Genomic DNA, 25,662 nt, shown 5'->3' with positions numbered 1-25,662 from the left:
ACAGCAACAGCGGAGATAAACTCCATAGCAAACAGGCAGGTAGCAGAAGCCCTGTCTGCGCACAGTGGACAAGCATAAGCTACTAGAGGTCCCTATTCTCCAGGGAGAGGAAGGCCACAAACCAACAATAAGGGAAGCTCTTCCAGCGGTCACTCGTACCAGCTCTGCAAACTATCTCTATCACCATGAAAAGGCAAAACTACAGGCAGACAAAGATCACAGAGACAACACCTGAGAAGGAGACAGACCTAACCAGTCCTCCTGAAAAAGAATTCAAAATAAAAATCATGAACATGCTGACAGAGATGCAGAGAAAAATGCAAGAGCAATGGGATGAGATGCAGAGAAAAATGCAAGAGCAATGGGAGGAAGTCCAGAGGGAGATCACAGATGTCAGGAAGGAGATCACAGAAGTACAACAATCCCTGGAAGGATTTATAAGCAGAATGGATAAGATGCAAGAGGCCATTGAAGGAATAGAAGCCAGAGAACAGGAACGTATAGAAGCTGACATACAGAGAGATAAAAGGATCTCCAGGAATGAAACAACACTAAGAGAACTATGTGACCAATCCAAAAGGAATAATATTCGTATTATAGGGGTACCAGAAGAAGAAGAAAGAGGAAAAGGGAATAGAAAGTCTCTTTGAAGAAATAATTGCTGAAAACTTCCCCAAACTGGGGGAGGAAATAATCGAACAACCACGGAATTACACAGAACCCCCAACAGAAAGGATCCAAGGAGGACAACACCAAGACACATAGTAATTAAAATGACAAGGATCAAGGACAAGGAAAGAGTTTTAAAGGCAGCTAGAGAGAAAAAGGTCACCTATAAAGGAAAACCCATCAGGCTAACATCAGACTTCTCGACAGAAACCCTACAGGCCAGAAGAGAATGGCATGATATACTTAATGCAATGAAACAGAAGGGCCTTGAACCAAGGATACTGTATCCAGCATGACTATCATTTATATATGATGGCGGGATTAAACAATTCCCAGACAAGCAAAAGCTGAGGGAATTTGCTTCCCACAAACCACCTCTACAGGGCATCCTACAGGGACTGCTCTAGATGGGAGCACCCCTAAAAAGAGCACAGAACAAAACACACAACATATGAAGAATGGAGGAGGAGGAAAAAGAAGGGAGAGAAGAAAAGAATCTCCAGACAGTGTATATAACAGCTCAATAAGCGAGATAAGTTAGGCAGTAAGATACTAAAGAAGCTAACTTTGAACCTTTGGTAACCATGAATCTAAAGCCTGCAATGGCAATAAGTACATATCTCTCAATAGTCACCCTAAATGTAAATGGACTGAATGCACCAATCAAAAGACACAGAGTAATAGAATGGATAAAAAAGCAAGACCCATCTATATGCTGCTTACAAGAAACTCACCTTAAACCCAAAGACAAGCACAGACTAAAAGTCAAGGGATGGAAAAATATATTTCAGGCAAACAACAGTGAGAAGAAAGCAGGGGTTGCAGTACTAATATCAGACAAAATAGACTTCAAAACAAAGAAAGTAACAAGAGATAAAGAAGGATACTACATAATGATAAAGGGCTCAGTCCAACAAGAGGATATAACCATTCTAAATATATATGCACCCAATACAGGAGCACCAGCATATGTGAAGCAAATACTAACAGAACTAAAGAGGGAAATAGACTGCAATGCATTCATTTTAGGAGACTTAACACACCACTCACCCCAAAGGATAGATCCACCGGGCAGAAAATAAGGACACACAGGCACTGAACAACACACTAGAACAGATGGACCTAATAGACATCTATAGAACTCTACATCCAAAAGCAACAGGATATACATTCTTCTCAAGTGCACATGGAACATTCTCCAGAATAGACCACATACTAGGCTACAAAAAGAGCCTCAGTAAATTCCAAAAGATTGAAATCCTATCAACCAACTTTTCAGACCAAAAAGGTATAAAACTAGAAATAAATTGTACAAAGAAAGCAAAAAGGCTCACAAATACATGGAGGCTTAACAACACACTCCTAAATAGTCAATGGACCAATGACCAAATTAAAATGGAGATCCAGCAATATATGGAAACAAATGACAACAACAACACAAAGCCCCAACTTCTGTGGGACGCAGCGAAAGCAGTCTTAAGAGGAAAGTATATAGCAATCCAGGCACACTTGAAGAAGGAAGAACAATCCCAAATGAATAGTCTGACATCACAATTATCAAAACTGGAAAAAGAAGAACAAATGAAGCCTAAAGTCAGCAGAAGGAGGGACATAATTAAGATCAGAGAAGAAATAAACAAAATTGAAAAGAATAAAACAATAGCAAAAATCAATGAAACCAAGAGCTGGTTCTTTGAGAAAATAAACAAAATAGATAAGCCTCTAGCCCAACTTATTAAGAGAAAAAGAGAATCAACACAAATTAACATAATCAGAAATGAGAATGGAAAAATCACGACAGACTCCACAGAAATACAAAGAATTATTAAAGACTACTATGAAAACCTATACACCAACAAGCTGGAAAACCTAGAAGAAATGGACAACTTCCTAGAAAAATAAAACCTCCCAAGACTGACGAAGGAAGAAACACAAAAGTTAAACAAACCAATTACGAGCCAAGAAATTGAAACAGTAATCAAAATACTACCCAAGAACAAAACCCCGGGGCCGGACGGATTTCCCTCGGAATTTTATCAGACACACAGAGAAGACATAATACCCATTCTCCTTAAAGTGTTCCAAAAAGAAGAAGAGGGAATACTCCCAAACTCATTCTATGAAGCCAACATCACCCTAATACCAAAACCAGGCAAAGACCCCACCAAAAAAGAAAATTACAGACCAATATCCCTGATGAATGTAGATGCAAAAATACTCAATAAAATATTAGCAAACAGAATTCAACAGTATATCAAAAGGATCATACACCATGACCAAGTGGGATTCATCCCAGGGATGCAAGGATGGTACAACATTCGAAAATCCATCAACATCATCCACCACATCAACAAAAAGAAAGACAAAAACCACATGATCATCTCCACACATGCTGAAAAAGCATTTGACAAAATTCAACATCCATTCATGATAAAAACTCTCAGCAAAATGGGAATAGAGGGCAAGTACCTCAACATAATAAAGGCCATATATGATAAACCCACAGCCAGCATTATACTGAACAGCGAGAAGCTGAAAGCATTTCCTCTGAGATCGGGAACAAGACAGGGATGCCCACTCTCCCCACTGTTATTTAACATAGTACTGGAGGTCCTAGCCACAGCAATCAGACAAAACAAAGAAATAGAAGGAATCCAGATTGGTAAAGAAGTTAAACTGTCACTATTTGCAGATGATATGATACTGTACATAAAAAACCCTAAAGACTCTACTCCAAAACTACTAGAACTGATATCGGAATACAGCAAAGTTGCAGGATACAAAATTAACACACAGAAATCTGTAGCTTTCCTATACACTAACAGTGAATCAATAGAAAGAGAAATCAGGAAAACAGTTCTATTCACCATTGCATCAAAAAGAATAAAATACCTAGGAATAAACCTAACCAAAGAAGTGAAAGACTTATACTCTGAAAACTACAAGTCACTCTTAAGAGAAATTAAAGGGGACACTAATAAATGGAAACTCATCCCATGCTCATGGCTAGGAAGAATTATATCGTCAAAATGGCCATCCTGCCCAAAGCAATATACAGATTTGATGCAATCCCTCTCAAATTACCAGCAACATTCTTCAATGAATTGGAACAAATAATTCAAAAATTCATATGGAAACACCAAAGACCCCAAATAGCCAAAGCAATCCTGAAAAAGAAGAATAAAGTAGGAGAGATCTCACTCCCCAACTTCAAGCTCTACTACAAAGCCATAGTAATCAAGACAATTTGGTACTGGCACAAGAACAGAGCCACAGACCAGTGGAACAGATTAGAGACTCCAGAAATTAACCCAAACAAATATGGTCAATTAATATTTGATAAAGGAGCCATGGACATACAATGGCAAAATGACAGTCTCTTCAACAGATGGTGCTGGCAAAACTGGACAGCTACATGTAGGAGAATGAAACTGGACCATTGTCTAACCCCATATACAAAGGTAAACTCAAAATAGATCAAAGACCTGAATGTAAGTCATGAAACCATTAAACTCTTGGAAAAAAACATAGGCAAAAACCTCTTAGACATAAACATGAGTGACCTCTTCTTGAACATATCTCCCCAGGCAAGGAAAACAACAGCAAAAATGAGCAAGTGGGACTACATTAAGCTGAAAAACTTCTGTACAGCGAAAGACACCATCAATAGAACAAAAAGGAACCCTACAGTATGGGAGAATATATTTGAAAATGCCAGATCCGATAAAGGCTTGACGTCCAGAATATATAAAGAGCTCACACGCCTCAACAAACAAAAAACAAATAACCCAATTAAAAAATGGGCAGAGGAACTGAACAGACAGTTCTCTAAAAAAGAAATACAGATGGCCAACAGACACATGAAAAGATGCTCCACATCGCTAATTATCAGAGAAATGCAAATTAAAACTACAGTGAGGTATCACCTCACACCAGTAAGGATAGCTGCCATCCAAAAGACAAAGAACAACAAATGTTGGCGAGGCTGTGGAGAAAGGGGAACCCTCCTACACTGCTGGTGGGAATGTAAATTAGTTCAACCATTGTGGAAAGCAGTATGGAGGTTCATCAAAATGCTCAAAACAGACCTACCATTTGACCCAGGAATTCCACTCCTAGGAATTTACCCTAAGAACGCAGCAATCAAGTTTCAGAAAGACAGATGCACCCCTATGTTTATCGCAGCACTATTTACAATAGCCAAGAATTGGAAGCAACCTAAATGTCCATCAGTAGATGAATGGATAAAGAAGATGTGGTACATATACACAATGGAATACTACTCAGCCATAAGAAGTGGAAAAATCCAACCATTTGCAGCAACATGGATGGAGCTGGGGAGTATTATGCTCAGTGAAATAAGCCAAGCAGAGAAAGAGAAATACCAAATGATTTCACTCATCTGAGGAGTATAAGAACAAAGGAAAAACTGAAGGAATAAAACAGCAGCAGAATTACAGAACCCAAAAATGGACTAACAGGTACCAAAGGGAAAGGAACTGGGGAGGATGGGTGGGCAGGGAGGGATAACGGGGGTGGAGAAGAAGGGGGGTATTAAGATTAGCAGGCATGGGAGGGGAGGAAGAAAGGGGAGGGTGGGCGGCACAACACAGAGAGGACAAGTAGTGATTCTACAACATTTTGCTAAGCTGATGGACAGTAACCATAATGTGGTTGTTAGGGCGGACCTGATATAGGGAAGAGCATAGTAAACATAGTATTCTTCATGTAAGTGTAGATTAAAGATTAAAAAAAAAAAAAAGAAAAGGGGGATTACTCCTTGATAGGATAAAACTATTGGTAAATGAAAGATCAACGCATGCTTTAAATATCCTTAATGTTGATCACTTAAAGGGTGTCAGATGATCAGCTATGGAGGTACTCTTTTCTGATAATATTCCTTTCTCTTAATTAAAAAAAAAAAAAAAAAGCAGTTCCTGTGTGCTGACCTCCAGTGAGTCCTGCACAGTGGTATAGAGGGCATGTCAAAGTGTGGGCAAAGGGTCTGTTTGTTTCTATGCAGAAGATCAAGGCCTAGCTTGGATACCCAGAAAATTAACTAAGATACGATATGAGGAGGAGCTTCCGGCATCAGCACTCTCTGGAGGACTCGTGCCGGGGATTAATCATCAAAATGCCTCCACAGGGATCTGGGTGATGCTGCAGTTGTGGCTGCGTCCACCCCACCGTTTCCTGGACTTGCCATTGGAATGAGGAGGGAGATGTCTAGGCTGGCATGTGCATACAGTGAGACAACGAATTTGACCGGATCTGTACTGTTGGAACTCAACCAGGAGTTGGGAGGGGTGCAAGGTGTAGCACTCCAAAATCTTATGACTATAGACTATCTACGGTTAAAAGAACATATGGGATGTGAACAGATCCAAGAAATGGGCTGCTTTAATTTGTCTGATTTCTCTCAGACTGTTCAAGTACAGTTGGACAATATCCATCATATCATAGATAAATTTTCACAAATGCCTAGGGTGCCTAGATGGTTTTCTTGGCTTCACTGGAGATGGATGGTAATTATAGATTTGCTTTGTTTATGTCACCGTATTCCTATTATGTTAATATGTGTGTGCAAATTAGTTAGTAGTTTAAAACCTATACATACTTAAGGTACTCTACAAGAAGATATGTCAAAGAAATAATCAATCCTCCCATGTTTTCTTCCATATGCTACCTCTATAGCTTTTCTTCTTCCTTCCTAATTCAACCCTTAAGTAGAATTCGTGCCTCATATCGAATTTACCGAGTATCATAATTCCTCCAGGTGGTAAAGATACCTCGAGACAAGTGCTGGGCATAGAAGCCACAGGGCATAAATCTGCAAAGAAGTAAAAAGCTAACCTTTGCAAACAATATGGCTTCTCTCTCACTTACCAACTTTACATTTCCCTGTATGGCCCTGGAAGATGACTGGTTAGCCAGAGAAGGGTAAGATTCCTCAAGGGAGGAACAACCTAAGACAGGCACAGTCGCAGGGGGGCCATCAGGTGAGAAATTGGGGATCAACAGAGGTGAGGCTCAGAACCTCACCCCCCCTGCTTTGAGAGAAATCTTCTGCATCCGTGGATGTTTTGCTGCCCTTGTCTAGCTTGGATTAATACTTAGTCCATAGGCACACACCTGATCATCTACATTTGCCCTCTTACAGCACTAAACTATGTTTTCTACCTTTATCTTGCATCTACCTACCACTTCAGCATTTTATTAATAATAATAAAGGGAGAAATGTGGGATCAACATATAAATCAAGTATAAAAATCAAATGAATATTCATATTTGATCTGATTGTTTATAGTTCATAATGCGTGATCAAAACCGAAAGTTTCTGTGATGAATGCCCCTGTACTGTTCACCATGTAAGAATTTATTCACTGTGTAAGAATTCGTTCACCATGTAAAAAAAAAGAAAAAAATACAATGATCTAAGTATCAAGCAAACAAAAACGTGACATGACTTTGAGTAATTTATGGAGTATAAAAAAGTGATCGCATTTGACCTTGATTCTAGGAATATTGTTTATCAAATTGTAAAGGTGTAACATTGTACCTATAGAGAGGAATTATAATCCTCATATGCTTCATAGTTCTATAGTGAACAATACTTCATAACCCTGGCCATAATAATGTAACCTGAATCATGGTTACAGAATAAAATGGAAATGCTTTGTCCTTGACAATATAAAAGTACATGGTACAGCCCATAGAGGTGGGAAGCAGATGGAAAGAAGTCTCCAAATAGGGTTGTTTGGATAAGAAATGGAGGCTTAAGAATATTTACAGTACCCTGGTAGTCCATGGGAGAACTTAAAGTAACAATGTAAAAATCAAAAATTATGAAGGAAGAAAATTGAAAGGGGAGATGGGTTGGGGTGTTGTGTAAGTAAACTAAATTCTCACAGCAGAGATGTAGAAATTTCTAGAGTTGTAAATCAGGAGAGTTATAATACACAAATACTCCACTAACCATCATTTTGCTTCATTTCCTAGAGCTTACAAGGGTTTGTGGAGACAAACTTAAATGGCCCAGTTCACTTTTTAAATTTATCTAAGGAAGTGTGAATATTTTTTTGGCTTATTGAATTTCACTGTAGGAAGTAAAAGTACTGAAAAATCATTCCATTGGACTGAGCTCAAAGTTGTACAAACTCAATAAATGTTCATTACAAACAGCCCTTTCCCCGTAAAAGGACATTCAATGTAAAGACCAGACAGCCGGTCTCCCCTCCCACTTTCTGCTCCCAGCACACAGGTGCCCAGGACCACAGTAACACAAAGCTATCAGGCAAGGCTGGCAGGGCCACTAAAAAATATATCAGATCCCAGGTCACAAAGGAGAAGGAAGCCTGGATTCTGGCCCAGCTACTAACCATTTGGCATCTGCCAAAGCCCATTTTGGGAGGATTCTCCACATTTTCAAATGCAGACAAAAAAAAATTTTTTTAATTTTTGGTTTAGTTTGGTTTGGTCTATCAAAACAAACACAACTGTGTGCCAACATGGACCAGGAATGCGAGTGAGCAGGGTCTATGTCTGACTCCAACCTCTGGCTTGAGGATTACAAAAGCTATCCCAGGGTGGGTAATGGCAGGATCCCCATGCCAGACTGCCACAGCATGAGGCCCAGGAAAGTCTGGGCATGCTGTTACATCTCTCTGTGTCTCGGTTTTCTCATCTGGAAAATGGGAATCATGACAGCACCCAGCTCCCAGGGCTGCCATGACAACAAATGAGCAACTATGCATAAAATGCTCAAAACATATCCCTCCTACAGAGAAGCACTCAGTACACGTGAGCTGTCATACGGCTGTGACTTAAAGGATGGATTCATCTGCAAAGACAAAGGAATGGAGTGATGAAAGGCGGAGTGAGGAAAGGGGGAAAGTGTGCTTATAGCACATTACAAGCATCTGTGGTACACGGACCATCAAGTTTCTGGTAGACACGCTCCTAAGGACAGTAAGCCAGCCATCAGTCATCCATGCCTGACCACCAGGTAGCACAGACCATGCTCCCCAGAGGTGTGGGGACATGAAGTTCCTCACGGCCGCAGCCCATGTCCTAAGTGAGCAGGCTGTCAGAGCTGAGGAAGAAAAGCCACCCAAGCAGGATCCAGACCCAGTGCAACCTGGAGGCTGTCTACACTGGCAACACCATCACTGCCTCCCTCACAGCTGCCACAGCCATAACTCAGAGTTTGAGGAGACGGGGATTTCCTACAGGGCTTGCTGAGCCTCTGATGGCTTAGTTGAAGGAAGCTCTAGTCCTTGAAACATCGTCACAGTCACACACATCTAATATTCCTGATATGTTACGCCACATCACATGGGGAGGGATGCCCGAACTTTCCTCTCCTACAGCACGGAAAACCTTGTCCCAACCCAATGTGCTCCCAGGCAGGCTCGGGATACTTTGCCCAGTGGGGAGAAGCTGGATGCCAGCTCCCAGATCTTTGTGCCAGGGAGACCCAGAGGCCTCACTTAGAAATGTTTCCATAACAGATTTGCATTTGAACTCTGATCTTTGTTCTGGGGTCTCTTCCAACCATAAAAATCTTAGGACTCTCTCTTTCATAAGTGTTATTATCACTACAATCCCACTACCACCTTCTCCCTCATGCCAGAGAAACCCCTGGAGGCTTCCTCACAGTGGAGCCCCTCACAGTGCTGTAGAATCTCAGATACCTGGACATACCAGGCACCCCTGGTGGGCACACCTTTGTTCCAGAGCATCTCTGCTCACTGCCCCAGTGCCTCGTTTAAGGAAAGCATACAACATGTGTTCAAGGAATTGAAGTGAATTCAAACTGGCAATTCTTTCAAATATCCATTTTAAATATTCATGTCCTGTGCTGCTTATCGATGGTTGTATCAGATGTCCAGGTCTTTTGGTCTTCAGAGAATACGGCAGCAGATGTATCTTTTTAAAAAGTAAATGTTTGAATTTCAGTTGTTAAAAATGGAAACACCACAAAAAAATTTTTAATCATTTTCACACCCACACAAAATGCTGCAAACTTATTTTTTAGACATTTGTGAGTCAAATTATATCTTTTAAGAGTCATCAAGATAATTCCACACCCTATTTACAGTGTTGGTCTTGAGCCAGACAGTTTCTCAGCTTATGCAACCCCGTTCTCCTTATATTGAACACTTTGCAGAAATCAACACTTACAGCCAATGAGATCCGAGGAGAACAAAATCCCAGCCAAGTCTTACATGCAAAAGTCAAAAAATGTAAAGGAAAGATCATCTGCAAACCATCATTGGTATTTGCTCCCCTCTGGTGGTCAACCTTGGGAAGTTTCTAGACCAGAAAACAAAACAGTACACATGTCACAGATGGCCCCTCTGAGGATCACCTAGGCCAAAGCCTTCATTCGTTCCATGGGACTTGCCAAACATCCAAGTCAGTCCTGAAGCTCTACCCACCACATCTGGGGATATGTGTGAGGACACTAATAAAGAATAATGTTCGCATCAGTAGGACAAGTGCAGCAGCGTTAACCTGCCTCCCCAAAGCACACACAATGCATCTATACAGACCTACAACCGACCCAGGGTGGAGCTGTTGTTTTCAACTCCCCAACTCTCTGTGAGAACAGACGACTGGCCACCTTACACAAGTGTCAACAAAATCAGTATCAGTCAACACTGCCTGCTCAGTTTCAATTAGACACACCCTTGTGAGTGCCATACATTTTCAAGGCATTACTCTAAGGAACCCTTATCCTCCCCTCACTCCACTCTCCATTATGTGACACTGTTTGAGGACACAGAGGTCTCACCATGCTCATTATCAGTGAATTTTCCATTTCTGTCCAATCCCATTCAGCTTAGTCCCCAGACCAAGCCCTCATGTGTGCAAGGCTATAGAGATGCTCCTTACTCAAGAGGACCAGGCTCTGCAGGACGGTGTGCCTCTTTTTTCTAGAACATTCCACAGAACACCATTAACTACTAAATAATACATGAACTGACCACCCTTGTGTTCAGAGCCTTCATAGTGGGATGGCTGGGTGGGTAGATGGATGGGTGAGATGAGTGGATAGATTGATGAACAAACTGATGAATGGATAGGTGGGTGTATGAGTGTGTAGGTGGAGAGGTAGATGGATGAGTATGTAGACGGAAGGGAGAGAGGAGGGAAGGAAGGAAGGAAGGAAGGAAGGAAGGAAGGAAGGAAGGAAGGAAGGAAGGAAGGAAGGAAGGAAGGAAGGAAGGAAGGAAGGAAGGAAGGGGGAGGGAGGGAGGGAGGGAGGGAGGGAGGAGGGAGGGAGGGAGGGAGGAAGGAAGGAAGGAAGGAAGGGAGGGAGGGAGGGAGGGAGGGAGGGAGGGAGGGAGGGAGGGAGGAAGGAAGGAAGGAAGGAGGGAGGGAGGGAAGGAGGGAGGGAGGAAAGAAGGGAGGGAGGAAAGGAGGGAGGGAGGGAGGGAGGGAAGACTTCTCTGACATTTACTGCTCTACTAGGCCCTATACTGAGACTGAATAACAAGCTATGATCTCTGCCCATTAAATGTTCTGTTAATAATAATAAAAATGAGATCAATCTCAATGACAAGAACAAGTGATGAACATAAAATGACTCCAGAAGAAAATAAAAAGTAGGTAAGCACCTAGTAAGAATTAAAAAGGCAAAATAGTGTATAGTGGTAGGCATAGAAGTTGAGGTTATTAATTTAACGGGACTGAATAAGCTTCAACTCATGGAAAAGTGTCATAGCGTCTGGCTCTAGGTCCTCAGGGCAGGTGGAAGATCTCACTCTGACGCTGGCTGACCAGCCCCAGCCCCAGCCAGTGACCGAAGCGCACGGGCTCGGCCCTGCAAAGCCAGGCCCCCGAGGGAGCAATGGGGACATCTGTGGGGATGTGCCAGAGCTGGGGAGGGTGAAGCTGCAAAGCAAGACCAGCACAGGCAGCTCCTGACACTGCCCCACTACGCCCCCGTGGCTTAAAGAGCCACCCGTGACTCAGGACACCCAGGTGCCCCCACCTCATCTTCTTTTTTGTTCTAATTCTCCACAAACCTTACAGTCAGAAGGCCTTGGGAAGGTCATTCAAGGACACAATATCCCCAAACCCATCAACAGCAGGAGAGAGCCTCTTGAGACACTGACAGAGACACCAAAACCACCTACCACATCATTATTTGGTCATAACTGAACCAGTGCCACAGGGGGACTACAGTCCCTTGGGAATGTGACAGAGGGACCACAGGCAGGCTGTAACCCTGCTGAAGAAGGGACATGTGCCTGAGCTCTGAACTGGACATGAAAACTAACATGTGAAAGGTGGGAGTGGGAGAATGGGTGGCTGAGAGGCCAGTCGTGCCCTGGAGCTGGAAGGGAACTTGAGCCGTGACCCTGGAGGCACCAGGGGCCGGGGGGGGGTGGGGGGGGGTGCGGGTGCTGAGGTGGCTGGGATGGGCTAGGAATTCACAACCATATCCATCTGTTCTGGGCAGAGGCTCTCGGTGGATCATGCCAACCAGTTCCATCAGGATCACCTGGGAATTCAGAAATGCAGATTTGCCAGCCCCACCCCAGAGTTGCTGAATCAGGAACTCTGCAGGTGGGACCCAGTGGATGCAGATGAGGGAGACTGCTTTGAGAGTAGAGACCAGCTTGTCTTACACTAAAATATTTACTTCCATGCAAAATCAACTCAAAACATGGCCTAGCAGCCTTTATATGCCACACTCCCTCTGCTCCAAACCAACTCACGGTCACTTTCCCCAGTTTCCTTCCTCCTGAAAAGGCCTCCCAGACTCCCAGCTCCAGCTCCTGCGGAGTTCTCAAGCCCCCACCTCCCACCCCCTGCCAGACATCTTAGTTTCCTTTCCTTTTGCTCCTGCTAATCATTTAGCCTGGAGTGGCATTTTGGACACAAATCAGAGGATGGCTATGACGGCTAGGCTTTAAGAGAAAATCTGTAAGTACAGAAAAACACTATGGAAATGAGAGATAGCCATGAAAAATAAGACATCTGGGCAAAGTTTAAAAGGACTGGGTATGCTCAGCCTTGAGCAAATGTCACCATGGGGAGCCATGGTGACAGCTCATGATTCATAAGGAATGCACGCAGGAGGAGGGTCTGTCTCTGCGCTCACCAGCGAGAGCAGAACAAGCAGGGCCCATCTTAGGGTTTAGCCAAGAAAACATCTGTCATGTGACTGAGCCCTGGGAGAGGAGGAGCTGCCAGGAGGGTGCAGAGATCACCCTCGTGATGAGACCACAGTGGCCAGGGGCGCTGCCCACCAGGGCCCACCACGCTGGCGGAAGCCAGACCACGCAGAGCCCGAGGCCCATTGGCTCCAGGGAAGGTCCCCCACCCCATGATAAATCTGCCTCCTGGGCAGGGCAGGTGCCAGCTCACAGTCACAACATTTTGCTTCAGGTACCCAGGAATCCAAAGAGCACGCATGGATCTACACAGAGCGTCTCTGACCACCCTGTTACCTGGAGGCCAGGAGGCCAGGCGAGTGCTTCACGGGAAAGCCTTATCATTCCTCTCCCACAGCCAGCTCCTGCCTCCCCAGTCACAGCAGTGGCGACGGCTACCATCTCAGCAACGGCTCCGAGCCAGGGAGCATCTGCTCTGTGCCAGCGCAGCCCGTGCACTCCCCCTCTCAGGCTCACCATTATCATGAGGCCCATCTCACAGGTGGAGAAACTGAGGGTCCTGACTTGCCCACAGCCCCCCTGCTGGTCATGTCTGGCCTGAGGTTTGGGCCCAGGGTTCTCTGACTTCAGACCCCGCGATCATGATGTCTCTCCACTGCCAGGAACCAAGTATTCAGTTCAGATGATGGACAAGGAAGGAATGGACCTAAATTGACCCCCAAGGCCCTCTGGAGTTGGCAGGGATGGAGAACAGGCACATTTTAACATGCATGCACTCTGCCTCCTCTCCCTGACCCCTCACTACTGCAGGTCTGGTGACACTTAAAATCAATTCTCTCCCTAAAGACCCCCATGGTCTTGTCTACACTGCTGTACACCTGCCACGCAGACTCCACCCCTGACCTGGAGGAGCTAATGGGGCTGCTGGCAGCATGGACATCCTTCACACACCCTCATCCACTCTAAAACCTAACAGTGTAGGTTGTCTACACTGCCTTTACAGCCAAACGCCAGCCAGTGTACAACCACCCAGCACTCTCCTCAAAGGATCCCTGGGGCCACTGAGACCAAAGGGGCAATTGTGCAAATGCTGCTATGGAGGCTCCAGAGAAGCCTGGGCCCAGTTTCTGTCCCATCTTCTCCGTGGTGCAGTTCTAGGCTCTTCTGACTTCCCTCTTCTTCCCTCTTTCTGGAGTCCTGCAAATGGCTGCAGTGGTTTCTTACAGACTTGAAGAAGGTGTCCTCAGCACCTTGACCCCTGCCTAGTGCCTTGATCTCATCCGTGAGCCTTCATCACTAGGCCTCATTCGTTTGTCGCCCAGTCCAGCTGAGGGGACCAGCTCAGCCCCCTGAGGTGGGACTGTATAACTAAACACCCTCCCCGGCCCTCTAAAGAGCCACCGAGTCACAGGCACAGGAAGCAGCTCCCGTGGCAGGTGCAGGGACACTGACTCCGCTCAGAGCATGGGTGTGTGCAGCATCACAGCTGTGCCAAGGGTGCGAAGGGCACCACTCGGGGAAGTTCATGTCAGGCAGGCTTCCTGTGAGGCGGGACAGACCCAGAAGTGAGTAAAGGATTTTCCTGCTATTCAGACAACTGTGTGCTGATGTCAGGCCAGGAGTCAGGTGAATGAAATTTATTCCTCCTTGATGGAAAAGCTGGATTCTGGCCACAAATGTATATTTATGGGTATCTTAATTTTTCTTCCAGCTTCACCAAGCTCAGTAGAGCTGAAAGCAGGCTTTTCTCCCATGCAGAGACAGAGAGGGCCCAGAGGGCAGACAGAGCTAGGCTCTGAAGAGGAGGGGGGGCCTTCCAGAATTTTCTTTTCTGGTTTCTCTTTGCAAACCAATATTTGGGAGGGGAAAGAGGGAAGGGACGTGCAGAGCTGGCCTCTGGAGATCCAGCCTCCTGGACTTCAACCTGTGATGCTGAATGCCTCACCCCACAGAGCCACGTGAGCATCAGCATTCCCCAGTGAACTCCACCAAGGCAGGCCAACCTGCACCCACATGCGGGAGCTCTTAGCTGCTCTCCCAGCAGATGTATTTGTTGTGAATGAACCATTCTCCCAGGGTCATCTTTTTGGGGCTTCTGCCACAATCCCTATGTTTCACTCACCATCATCCACAGCATACCGGGGATGCAGATGGATGGGATCCTACAGTAGGAAGGGTACAGAAATGTTCCCTGGGTATGGCCAAGTGACCACCTTAGTATCTCAACAGTAAGCCCAGCCACACTACACCAATTGGGACTCAGGAAGCTCAGCTGCTGAAATTGTTACCCACACCTGGAAGAGAATAAACAGTGAGGTAAATTAAAATCAGAGTCAAGTACCTTCATGAGACCCATAGCTTGGAAAGTCACAGCTAATCTCGAAGGGGTGAGTGCTGCCAGCATTGCATTGAACCGTGCACTCTTGTTCTTAATAGGGGAGTGGTACTGGCCATCTGGAGCCACAGAACCGAACCTGGGTGTTGGGGGAGGCAGAGGAAAAAAGAGGTGGGGTTAATTTGCAGCAACATGGATGGAGCTGGAGAGTATTATGCTCAGTGAAATAAGCCAAGCGGAGAAAGAGAAATACCAAATGATTTCACTCATCTGAGGAGTATAGGAACAAAGGAAAAACTGAAGGAACAAAACAGCAGCAGAATTACAGAACCCAAAAATGGACTAACAGGTACCAAAGGGAAAGGAACTGGGGAGGATGGGTGGGCAGGTAGGGATAAGGAGGGGGAAGAAGAAGGGGGGTATTAAGATTAGCATGCATGGGGGGAGGGAGAAAGGGGAGGGTGGGCTGCACAACACAGAGAGGACAAGTAGTGACTCTACAACATTTTGCTAAGCTGATGGACAGTAACCGTAATGTGGTTGTTAGGGGGGACCTGATATAGGGGAGAGCATAGTAAACATAGTATTCTTCATGTAAGTGTAGATTAAAAATTAAAAAAAAAAAAAAAGAAAGAAAGAAAGAAAAGGGGGATTACTCCTTAACAGGATAAAACTATTGGTAAATCAAAGATCAACGCATGCTTTAAATATCCTTAATGTTGATCACTTAAAGGGTGTCAGATGATCAGCTATGGAGGTACTCTTTTCTGATAATATTCCTTTCTCTTAATTAAAAAAAAAAAAAAAAAAGCAGTTACTGTGTGCTGACCTCCAATGAGTTCTGCACAGTGGTATAGAGGGCATGTCAAAGTGTGGGCAAAGGGTCTGTTTATTTCTACGCAAAAGATCAAGGCCTAGCTTGGATACCCAGAAAATTAACTAAGATACGATATGAGGAGGAGCTTCCGGCATCAGCACTCTCTGGAGGACTTGTGCCGGGGGATGATCATCAAAAAGCCTCCACAGGGATCTGGACGATGCTGCGGTTGTGGCTGCAACCAGCCCACCGTCTCCTGGACTTGCCATAGGAATGAGGAGGGAGATGTCTAGGCTGGCATGTGCATACAGTGAGACAACGAATTTGACTGGATCTGTACTGTTGGAACTCAACCAGGAGTTGGGAGGGGTGCAAGTTGTAGCACTCCAAAATCTCATGACTATAGACTATCTATGGTTAAAAGAACATATGGGATGTGAACAGATCCCAGAAATGGGCTGCTTTAATTTGTCTGATGGTTCAAGTACAGTTGGACAATATCCATCATATCATAGATAAATTTTCACAAATGCCTAGGGTGCCTAAATGGTTTTCTTGGCTTCACTGGAGATGGATGGTAATTATAGATTTGCTTTGTTTATGTCACTGTATTCCTATTATGTTAATATGTGTGTGCAAATTAGTTAGTAGTTTAAAACCTATACATACTTAAGGTACTATACAAGAAGATATGTCAAAGAAATAATCAATCCTCCCATGTTTCCTTCATATGCTACATCTATAGCTTTTCTTCTTCCTTCCTAATTACAACCCTTAAATAGAATTCGTGCCTCATATCGAATTTACCGAGTATCATAATTCCTCCAGGTGGTAAAGATACCTCGAGACAAGTGCTGGGCATAGAAGCCACAAGGCATAAATCTGCAAAGAAGTAAAAAGCTAACCTTTGCAAACAATATGGCTTCTCTCTCACTTACCAACTTTACATTTCCCTGTATGGCCCCGGAAGATGACTGGTTAGCCAGAGACGGGTAAGATTCCTCAAGGGAGGAACAACCTAAGACAGGCACAGTCACAGGGGGGCCATCAGGTGAGAATTTGGGGATCAACAGAGGTGAGGCTCAGAACCTCACCCCCCCTGCTTTGAGAGAAATCTTCTGCATCCATGGATGTCTTGCTGCCCTTGTCTAGCCTGGATTAATACTTAGTCCATAGGCACACACCTGATCATCTGATCATCTACATTTGCCTTCTTACAGCACTAAACTATGTTTTCTACCTTTATCTTGCATCTACCTACCACTTCAGCATTTTATTAAAAATAAAAATAATAATAATAATAGGAGAAATGTGGGATCAACATATAAATCAAGTACAAAAATCAAACGAATATTCATATTTGACCTGATTGTTTATAGGTCATATTGCATGATCAAAACCGAAAGTTTCTGTGATGAATGCCCTTGTACTGTTCACCATGTAAGAATTTATTCACTATGTAAGAATTCGTTCACCATGTAAGAACTTGTTCGTTATGCTTCAGAAGATTGGAGACTGACGAGAATTAGGCTTGAGATGGATTAATGATTGTACATTGAGCGTTGACCCCCCTATACTGAATTTTATTGTTGTTAACAACCATTTGATCAATAAATATGAGAGATGCCCTCTCAAAAAAAATAAATAAATAAATAAATTTAAAAAATACATAAAAAAAATAAAATTAAATTAAAAAAAAAAAAAGAGGTCGGGTTAGCAAAAAAGAACATGGCACCACTTGAAATAAAGCCAGGGAGCTCCCAGTAGCACACACAGGGAGGTCTCATGGGTCTCCACATCCTGGAACTGTCCTCAGGAGACATCAGAGTGGGGACGTGGGGAAAGGGCCTCCCCAGGAGATGCTGACAAAGGCATAACTCATGGAAAGTAAAAGCAGGTTTTTTGCCACTACCAACCTGCAACTTGGCAATGGCCCTTGACAAAGGAAGACATGAGGACCACCAGCCTTAAGACAACACTAGAGCTTGAGGGTGAAGACCACACATCAGTCCACTTTTTTGTTGAGATGTAATTCACATACCATGAAATTCCCCCTTTTAAAGTATACAGTTCAATGGTTTTTGTACATTCACAAAGTTTTACAACCATTACCACTATCCAATTCCAAAACATGTCATCAGCCCCAAAATAAGCCCATGATATTAGCAGTCACTCCCATATGCTCCACCTTCCAGGCTCTCCGGAACCATTAATCTAATTTCTATTTCTGTGGATTGTCTATTCTGGACATTTCACAAAAATGGAGCTATATAATATGCTGCTTTATGTCTGCTTCTTTCACTTAGCACATTGTTTTCAAGGTTCATGCAAGTTGTAGCATGTGTCAGTATTTCCTTCCTTTTCAGAGCCAAATGATATTCCATTGAACAGATGGATATACCACCTGTGTTTATCCATTCATCAGTTGATGGGTAGTTGAGTTGTTTCCCTTTTAGCTATTATGAATAATTATGCTATTAACATTTGTGTACAAGTTTTGTGTGGACATATGTGTCCAATTCTCACGTGGACCGTGTTTTCATACATTCCTAAGAGTTGAATTGCTGGGTCATAGGGAAACTCTAAATTTTGGAGGAAGTACCAAACTCTTTTCCAAGTCAACCACACCATTTTCCATCCCCACCAGCAATGTATGAGGGTTCCAGGTTCTCCACATCCTCATCAACACTTGATATTGTCTGTATTTTTTATTATAACCACCCAAGTGAGTACAAAAAGGCACTTCATTGTAGTTCGATTGGCATTTCTGTAACGACAATGACGTTGAGCATCTTTTCTTTTTTTTTTTTGACGTTGAGCATCTTTTCATATACCTATTAGCCATTTTTATATCTTCTTTGGAGAAATGTCTATTCAGATTTTTGCCTATTTTTTTGAATTGGGCCATTGGCTTTGTATTTTTGAGCTATAATTGTTCCTTTTATATTCTGGATACTAGACCCTTATGACATTCATGATTTGCAAATATCTTCTCCCAATCTGTGGACTGTCCTTTCACTTTCTTCAACATGTTCCTTCAAGCACAAAAGTTTATTTTGATAATTGATCTTTCTCTTTGGTTGCCTGTGCTTTGGTGTTGCATCTAATAATAAATCATTGCTTAAACCAAGGTCACCAAGATTTATACCTGTTTTCTTCTAAGAGTTTTATAGGTATAGCTCTTACATTTAGATCTGTGATCCATTTTTAGTTAATTTTTATACATGGGATGAGATAAAAGTTCAACTTAGTGCGTTTGCATATGGATATCCAGTTTTTCCAGCACCATTTGTTGAAAAAACTATTCTTTCCCCACTAAATTGTTTTGTCACCCTTGTTAAATATCAACTGACCATAAATGTAAGGATTTATTTCTAGACTCTCCATTCTAACCCACTGTCCACACATTTATTCTTAGGCCAATACCACACTGTATTTGGGTTGTTTTCTTTTCTTTTCTTTTGCCTCCTGCCTGCTGTCAGAGAGATCCAGTGTAATACCATTGTCTTGATTACTGTACACTTGCAGTCAATTTTCAAATCAAAAGTGTGAGTTTCCTACCTTATTTTTCTTTTTCAAGATTGTTGTGGCTATTCTGAGTCTCTTGCATTTCCACATGAATTTGGGGATCAGTTTCTCAATTTCTGGAATATTGTTAGGGATTGCCCTGAACATGTAACCTTACTGTTCCATTTTTATCAACATCCCCAAAATGGGATTCCTCCTTCAAACAACCTGTGTTGCCAGTGCCATTCTGTCATATTTGGGATGGAGCTTAAATGCTAATGGAATGGCTTTAAAATCAAATTGTGATTATCAAAGAAAATTCTACATATTCTCATACCTTCTGCAAACCATAGATCTCACTATCATTTTCCTTCCTGGTTGAATCTGACTTCCTAATCTCTAGTACACTGAATGAAAGCTGTGCCAATGTGTACAGCTTCTAGCAGAAAACTGGCCAGGCCACTAATATCTCAGTAGGGTGGGCAAGACATGGGGAGCCCCAATCACAACGCAAATACTCTCCTTCACTTCTTGGTTCTCCCTAATTCTGCTCACCACCTGGGATGCTCTGAAACCTCTTATCAAGAAGGGACTGACCATGACTGCCAGCTCTGAATACAAGGTACCCGGGACAGGTCGGGGAGCCCAAGGGAAATAGCAGAAGGGCAGAACTGAAAATTTAATAGGAGCTGCCATCTTGAAGATGTGGCTGAACTAAACCAACAAGCTCTTGATCACGTAAAGATAATCTGAGATTTCAGATTTTAAAGTATAAAAGCTACACTTTCTCTCTGGCCAAGAAATACAGTCTTGAAGCCTAAGAAAACATTCCCTGACATATGTTTGCACAGCGAAAAGTTTAACATGTGCAAGGGCTTTTCAGAAACATACAGAGACAAGTTGAATCTCTTTAAGAGAAGTCTCTGGAGGCTGCCCATGTCTTACCAGGCCAGCCAGGACTTCTGAGAGAGAGAAGTTATCTGGGGCTGGATCCAGTAATAATAGCAAAAAAAAAACCACACTGGGTCAGGGGATGCTCACACCTAGAGAGTAGGAAGGGAAGTAGCAGAGAAACACTGGCCTGGCAGAAAAGACCAGGTGGCGCAGGGCAGAGACAGGAGGCCATCGTTCCTATAAACATCTGATACACCCTGGGAAAGGAGGTTTGTCACTTCTGGTAAAAGCACTTGAGTTGGAAAATTTGTATCAGCCAAAATGCTGGCGTTACAGCTGGATCTAAATAACACACACTATGTGTGTCGGTTCTAATTATAATTAGTCGGTGAAGGCCAACAAAATGATCAGTGAGGTAGGCATTAAAAATGCTGGCTTTGGCCAGAGAGCTCTTAGCCTCGTTTATGTGGGCTATTTAGCGTTAAGTGTAAAGATAAAACACTCTCTTACCTCTTAACCATCCATAGCGCTACTCAATCCACCATCCAAAAGTACAAATAAAACAACCAACCCACAGCAATGAATGATCAAAAAATATAAGAGATTGAAACAGTCCTTGGGGGAGAGAGGGCTCATCTGATATGCTCTAACATTTTAAAGGGAAATGAAGGGGAAAACCCAGAAGTCAGTGAAGGAGAAACCCACTCCCTGCTCATCAGTTCTCGGGCCCAGGGTTTAGGATGCGCTTGTTCGCTCTCTCACTCCCCCGGGAGGCTGCATGTTCACCAGAGTCTCCTCATCATTTCGATTCAACTTTGCAAATCCCCTGCAGAAAGGGGCAGTTGCCGGAGCACACCAGGTAGCTAAATCATGTATGCTGTTTTGGGAGAATGAGACCAACAAAGGAAATGACTTTAGCAGAAAAAAATAATTGTCAGAAGAAACAAATAAGGAAGAATTGTGAGTGGGTTTTCTTTCCCCTTTAATGACAGCAAAGGGACCTCAATACCATGGTTTTCGGGGAGGAAAAAAATTGCCAGACAAAACCCAACAAGTGTTCGGTCACATTCCATCATTGGCAGGAAAGCTGAGCTGTTCAAGGGCAGTCCCACCTGAACCTAAGACTCATTCACTAACTGCACAGTCATAGGCAGGTTCCTAACCTCTGTGAGCCTCAGTTTCTCCCCCTGTAAAATAGGGATAATAATACCTTCCTGTAAGATTATAGAATATTTAACACAATGTTACATGTAAAGGTCTTAGCATGGTGCCCAGCAGACAAGTGCTTGGTTAACAGAAGTGGCTTACCATCACGCTTATGGCATTGCTGTTGTGAGGAAATATGGCATATACTATACAGAGGGAGTCTGACACGTAGCCAGGTACATAGTGAGCATTCAACAAATGGCAGTCCTTTTTCTTATTCGTATCATGACCTTGGACATCACTGGCTACTTACTGTGCAGAACTAGCATCAGGGCAGCACAAAAGCAGGACATCCTCCAATTCAATCCTCATCTGAACGTGTCATTCAAACTCAGGCCACCTCTGCTAGTACTTGTGGGTCAGGAAACCTGCTCACAAAACCCCAGTTTCTAAAGGACAGACTCAGCAAAAATGAGGAACAGTGGCCACACAACACACACTTGAGCACATGCCTATACACATCTATTTACACAAACTCATTTCTAGAGGAACTTCAAAATGTATCTATTCCTTTGTAGTTCTAGGAATACCCAGTATCAAACAAGAAACTATAAAGGGGAGTGAAATAAGTGAACGGCTGCTTTCTTTATTCAGGGAGTAGGAGCTAAAGAGATGGGGGAAGGGGTTTACAGAGCAGGGTTTTCATGCAGCAGGCTGTGAGCCAGCAGAGAGGGTCTTGACCAACACTTTTTTAGTTAATGAGAATGGAAGGGAGAGTACTGGAGTTCCTCACAAAGATAGGAAAAGCAAAACTGGTTTGTGAAGTTTTGTCTTGGTTGCCATGTGAATTTTTGTGCAGGTCATAGTTAAAAACATTGCATGATGCCGGCACAGAGGACTTGGCTCCTGGCAGGGAAGCCCGAGTGCACACTGTCCTCCTGCCACATGGCGTGATGGGGACAGCCAACAAGGACACCCCTTCCAGTGTTTACCTGCTACTTCGGGAGGGACAACATGACCCTGGTACTATTCTCAGACAGCGGTCACCAGGTGTTAAATTAATGAGTGCAGGTAAAAGCACTTGGAGCAGAGTGTGTAAAGCACCAGAGCAGTGCACATCAAGCGCTTGGAAGAGTACAGGCAAAACGCTTGGCTCAGTGCACATGAAGCACTGGAGCAGAGCATGTAAAGCATGAGAGTGGTGCAGGTGAAGCACTGCAGCAGTGCCTACTGCAAAAAAGGGGCTGCATAAGTGTTGGCTGGTATTAGGCTCACGAAGGCTGAGTGTATGTCCACCTCACTAAAGTATTTAGATGTCTGTTCTGATCTGAGCACCTCAAGCCAGAGAACACACACACAGATATGAAGTGGGACTGGGGAGTGGAGCCTGGCTCTGCACAGGGCGCCTGTGGCCCTGAACCACAGGGTTATGGCCAGAATCCTCACCTGTGCAGACAGGTCAAAGGTGCCTTCGGTCTGGATCCCCTTGTGCTGCTCCCAGGACCCTCCTCAGTCACTGCAAACATCCCAGTGTATTTCTGCTCCTGGAGTTTACCAGATGTTGGAGGAGATTAGCTAGTCAGATGGTTGCTCTAACTGCAGACCTCTCTGATCATTAAGAATATGGGTAAAAGCAAGAATAGACTAACAGTTGCCAAAGGGAAAGGGACTGGGGGGTGTGGTAGGAAGGGAAGGAGAAGGGGAAAAGGGGGCATTATGATTAGCAAACATAATGTATGGGGGGGTCACGGGGAAGGCAGTATAGCACAGAGAAGACAAGTAGTGACTCTATAGGATCTTACTACACTGATGGACAGTGACTGTAATGGGGTGTGTGGCGGGAACTTGATAACGGGGGGAATTAAGTAACCACAATGTTGTTCATGTAACTGTAGATTAATGATAACAAAATAAAAATAATACAATTAATTAATTAATTAAAGAATATGGGTGAGAGAAGAAGTGAGTTGGAGATAATTATAAAAATTCAGCCTGTTGAAGCTAATGTGATACCAATATGACAGACTCAGTGTCATTTCAAAAGATAGTTTTGAAAGGGTCACTCCAAACAAGATTCTTGATGACACTATTTGTCTTTTTTTTTTTGCAAACACACACACACACACACACACACACCCCTGGCTACTGTGAAATTTTTGAGGCTCTGCATCAAAGAAAACATCTATTGAGGTACATGCCATACCTGGAGTGGCTGAAGCCACTTAATTAAATGTCTTGGGCTTCCAGATTCCTGGCTGCACCACCAAAGAGCCAAAAAATGATTCCACCCTGGAAACAAGGACAACACAAACCTTTGTTAGCAACAGTCACCAATTTAAGGACAGCTAAACCCACTGGTCAAACACCATTCAAGGAGCATCTATTCAGCTTACTGAGCTTTACACAGCCCCCCTGGGGGCAGGGCACCCAGGCCTTCCCCTCACTGCCTGTCAGGCCCCTGTTCTTCTCTGCAGACATGGCTCCTGGTTCACTCTCTTGGGGAGGCCACCCCAACACCACAGAGTCAGTTCTCCATCCTGGAGGCTGCCCAGTTCCCCCCATCAATGACTGTTCTGAACGTTCTGCCTCAGTTGCTCAGGGTCCAGCTCAGTGGCTGCACAGAGACGATATGCCACAGCCTGCTCATGCACTGCTTCAGGCGCTGATTGCAGCGTGCTGAGGCAAGCCCTCCCATGAGGAACAGGCAGCTGGCAGGAGGCTGGATGAAGAGGAGACACTGCAAACTGAGCAGGCACTCAGCTTGGGAGCTGAAAACCTGGGCTCTGGCACTCAGCTTGGGAGCTGACGGCCTGGGCTCAGGCCCCAGCTAAGCTACCTACTGGCTGTGGGACTCGAACTAATGACATGGTGGCCTCATTGTCCACATGTGCTGTGCAGTCCAGGAGCACCTCTGCCTACTGAGCACTCAGACTTCCAGGCACTGAGCTCCCCGACACAAGCTCACTGGTTCTCACGAGAACCCCGGGAAGCACACAACATTGCTCCCACTTGACAGATGAAGACACAGAGACTCAGAGAGGGAAGTGACCTGCCCAAGGCTGCACCCCGAGACAGTGGGCAGGGCTGGGGTTCACACCAAGCTACCTAGCACCTAACAGTACTACATAAGGCTGCTGTGACAATTTGGTGAGGGTCAAATGCCAAGCACTTTGCGCCTGATGTGTAGAATGTGTACAAGTGTTTGTGCACTGCTCCCAGGCGCAGACAGCAGCCTGCAGAACTCACTTTTATAAACCCTGGACAAGTGTTGCTGACAAGGAGGAAGAGGAGGAGGAGCTAGGGAAGGAGGAAGACAGGATGGCTCAGGTAAGAAGGGAACATTTGAAGGGAGCAGGAGCCTGACTGCAAAGACAGAAAAGCTCAGGTGCACAGATTTTTTTAAATTTTTATATCGATTGCTTTTTTTTGGTATCATTAATCTATACTTACATGAGCAACATTAAGGTTACTAGACTCCCCTCATCATCAAGTCCCCCCCCCACAAACCCCATTACACTAACTGTCCATCAGGGTAGTAAGATGCTATAGAATCACTACTTGTCTTCTCTGTGTTGTATAGCCCTCCCCGTGCACCCCCAGCTACATTATGTCTGCTAATCCCTCCCTTTCCACCCATCCTCCCCAGTTCATTTCCCTCTGATAACTGTTAGTCTATTATTGGGTCCTGTGAGTCTGCTGCTGTTTTGTTCCTTCAGTTTTTGCTTTGTTCTTATACTCCACAGATGAGTGAAATCATTTGGTACTTGCCTTTCACCACCTGGCTTATTTCACTGAGCATAATACCCTCTAGCTCCATCCATGTTGTTGCAAATGGTAGGATTTCTTTTCTTCTTATGGCTGAATAATATTCCATTGTGTATATGTACCACTCTTCTTTCTCCATTCATCTACTGATGGACTCTGATGTTGCTTCCATTTCTTGGCTACTGTAAATAGTGCTGCGATAAAAATAGAAGTGCATATGTCTTTTTCAAACTGGGCTGCTGCATTCATAGGGTAAATTCCTAGAAGTGGAATTCCTGTGTCAAATGGTAAAAAAACTATTTTTAGTTTTTTGAGGAACCTCCATACTGCTTTCCACAATGGTTGAACTAATTTACATTCCCACCAGCAGTGTAAGAGGGTTCCCCTTTCTCCACATCCTC

The 25,662-nt window shown here is 44.0% G+C and overlaps 1 protein-coding gene across 3 annotated transcripts in view; it reads right to left on the bottom strand.

Moving 5' to 3' along the window:
• The window catches only part of ACOXL (acyl-CoA oxidase like), a 240,691-nt gene that overhangs the window by 132,627 nt on the left and 82,402 nt on the right, over window positions 1-25,662 (bottom strand). For all 3 annotated transcript variants that reach the window (XM_073240806.1, XM_073240802.1, XM_073240805.1), the window contains exons 4-6: window positions 23,700-23,785; window positions 22,943-23,040; window positions 15,139-15,271 (exon numbers count right to left, since the gene is read on the bottom strand). In XM_073240806.1, the coding sequence (XP_073096907.1) occupies window positions 15,139-15,271; window positions 22,943-23,022 (213 nt within the window). In that variant the 5' untranslated portion in view covers window positions 23,023-23,040; window positions 23,700-23,785. The remainder of the gene's footprint in view (window positions 1-15,138; window positions 15,272-22,942; window positions 23,041-23,699; window positions 23,786-25,662) is intronic.

The sequence above is a fragment of the Manis javanica genome, chromosome 1, assembly GCF_040802235.1.
Source record: "Manis javanica isolate MJ-LG chromosome 1, MJ_LKY, whole genome shotgun sequence".
Lineage (NCBI taxonomy): Eukaryota > Metazoa > Chordata > Mammalia > Pholidota > Manidae > Manis > Manis javanica.
This window is presented reverse-complemented; position numbering and strand designations above follow the sequence as displayed.